Genomic DNA, 1902 nt, shown 5'->3' with positions numbered 1-1902 from the left:
TGATGATGGGGTACACGTGTGAACTCATTGAAGTATACATTGTGCATGGGTGGGGTACAGGAACGAAAGAGTGACTTTCCCAGCGAATATATGGACACACACAAAAGGACAGGGACATGCATTGACAGTAGCCCAGAGAAGCTCTGAGTCTCCTCTGGATGGGCAGGTGACTGGTACCACATAGTCACCATGGTCCACTCCAGCAGGACCTTTTGTACTGGACTGGCACGTGACAGGGCATGGAAGGTTCCAGAGTGCAGATGCCAACGGCCACTAGATCCCAGGGTTGGGGCGGGGGGGAGCTTCGCCTGTGGCCCCCCGCACCTGCAGGCATCAGGAACTTCTGGAAGCTGAATCCCTATTAACTGGCAAGACCGACCTCGCAGTCCGGTTCCCATGGGCAACTCCCTGGGCTCGCCCCAGCCAGCGCCCACACCCCCTGCCCCTGGACGCCCAAGGCCCCGGCCTGCCTGGGTGGAAGAACCTACTCAGGATGATGGCAGGGTCTCCACCGGGCCGGTCCCCAAGGCGCTGCTCCACTGGCCACTGGGCACACCGCTCAGAGCTGTCTCTTCCACAAGGAGGCGCTCTCCTGTCAGGCTGTCTCCTGGGGTTGCCATTGGCCGGGATCTCTCCAGCGCCTGGGAGACCTACATGAAGCGGTGGCTTTGGAGTGCCAGGAACCCTGTGCGCACCTGCAGCCCGGTGACCATCAAGATCGCTCCACCAGAGCGCAGGGGCAGTCACCTGGTTGTTCCCAGGCAGGGAGCTCGTTTTCCTGGGAATCCAGCGGCTGCTGGGGAGCATCTAGACCCCTCCTCCAGGGAGGCGGTGCTGAGGGCGCTTAGCCAGTGCAAGAAGGGAAACAAGAAGTTCGATGGGCCACTCTGGTTTGAGACTCAAGAGACCCAGAGCAAGATGCAGCTCTCTATGCCCAGGCCATCTGCCTTCAAGCCCTGCATAAAAAATGGAACAGTGGTTTCGTTTGTGCCCAGGCCTGGGCCTTTGAATCAAAGGCCCTGCTCCTGGAGGCTCAATGCCTGCGAAGAGGAGAATAATACCGTGCCCTGTGTCCTTCCCCAAGCATTGATAGCATCTGAGCAGGAAGCAGCATCTCCCCTGGAGACAAGGGAGAAGATGAAGCTGGTCTGTGGCCTGGGCCACATTCCCGTGCAGCAAAACAGAGTGCACAGAGTCTCATTTGCACCTGAGGATTCCCAGCCTGCTGGTCCTTTTGCCTTCTGAAAGTCAGGATTCTGCCACTTGCTTCCTGAGACTCCAGCTGAGGTATCTGTTTTCATCTTCTAATCCCGGCGTGGAATTCTGGCACACCAATTTATAACCTGTTCCAGAGCACCCTCTCTGCCACCTGATAGGCCTTGTCCAACCTGGCACTTAAGTAGAATTTTCCAGATTCAAACTCTTGCTTTCCCCTCACCCGATCTCTCCCTCAGAAACAGATATTTCAGGAAGGCATGCTTCCTTCTCCATGTCTCTATTTGCCCAGTTGGTTAGATAAATATTATTAACATATTATCAGTAAATATATCGTCACACACAAAAATAAAGCATGTTTCATCAAGGCAAAAGCCCAGGCCCTGGAAAGATTTCTATACATTTGAGATCTTTGAATATGGCCAAAGTATGAGAAAAAAATTTTTTTTAAGTATGTTAACAGAAGGAGACTGTGAAGCTGGTAATTGCCATAGTGTGACCATAGGTTGTGATCCAGGGACAATGTCCTCTAGGCAGAAGGACAGACAGTCTATGATCTGGTGGATTCTGCTTCAAAAACAGTATCCTGATTTCTGTGTGCTAAACGGATTTTCAGGAGCAGCTACTGATTGAACCATGAGGGTTCAGTACAATATGTCAAGCACAGGGATACAAAAGCATGCTTTG

General features: G+C 52.8%; 1 protein-coding gene across 1 annotated transcript; it reads left to right on the top strand.

Annotated features, from left to right (window-relative positions):
* Positions 1–396: 396 nt before the first annotated feature.
* Positions 397–1245, top strand: Pom121l12 (POM121 transmembrane nucleoporin like 12). The gene has a single exon (XM_042684965.1). It carries the CDS (start codon positions 397–399, stop codon positions 1243–1245), a length of 849 nt encoding a protein of 282 aa, XP_042540899.1.
* Positions 1246–1902: the final 657 nt, after the last annotated feature.

This window comes from Dipodomys spectabilis, unplaced genomic scaffold (assembly GCF_019054845.1).
Source record: "Dipodomys spectabilis isolate Male_0828 unplaced genomic scaffold, ASM1905484v1 ptg000092l, whole genome shotgun sequence".
Lineage (NCBI taxonomy): Eukaryota > Metazoa > Chordata > Mammalia > Rodentia > Heteromyidae > Dipodomys > Dipodomys spectabilis.
The sequence above is the reverse complement of the archived record's forward strand: the minus strand, read 5'-3'. Positions and strand labels throughout refer to the sequence as shown.

Bases quoted from the DNA above. Each gene is read 5' to 3' on its own strand.
- Pom121l12 (XM_042684965.1), top strand. From the start codon at position 397: ATGGGCAACTCCCTGGGCTCGCCCCAGCCAGCGCCCACACCCCCTGCC.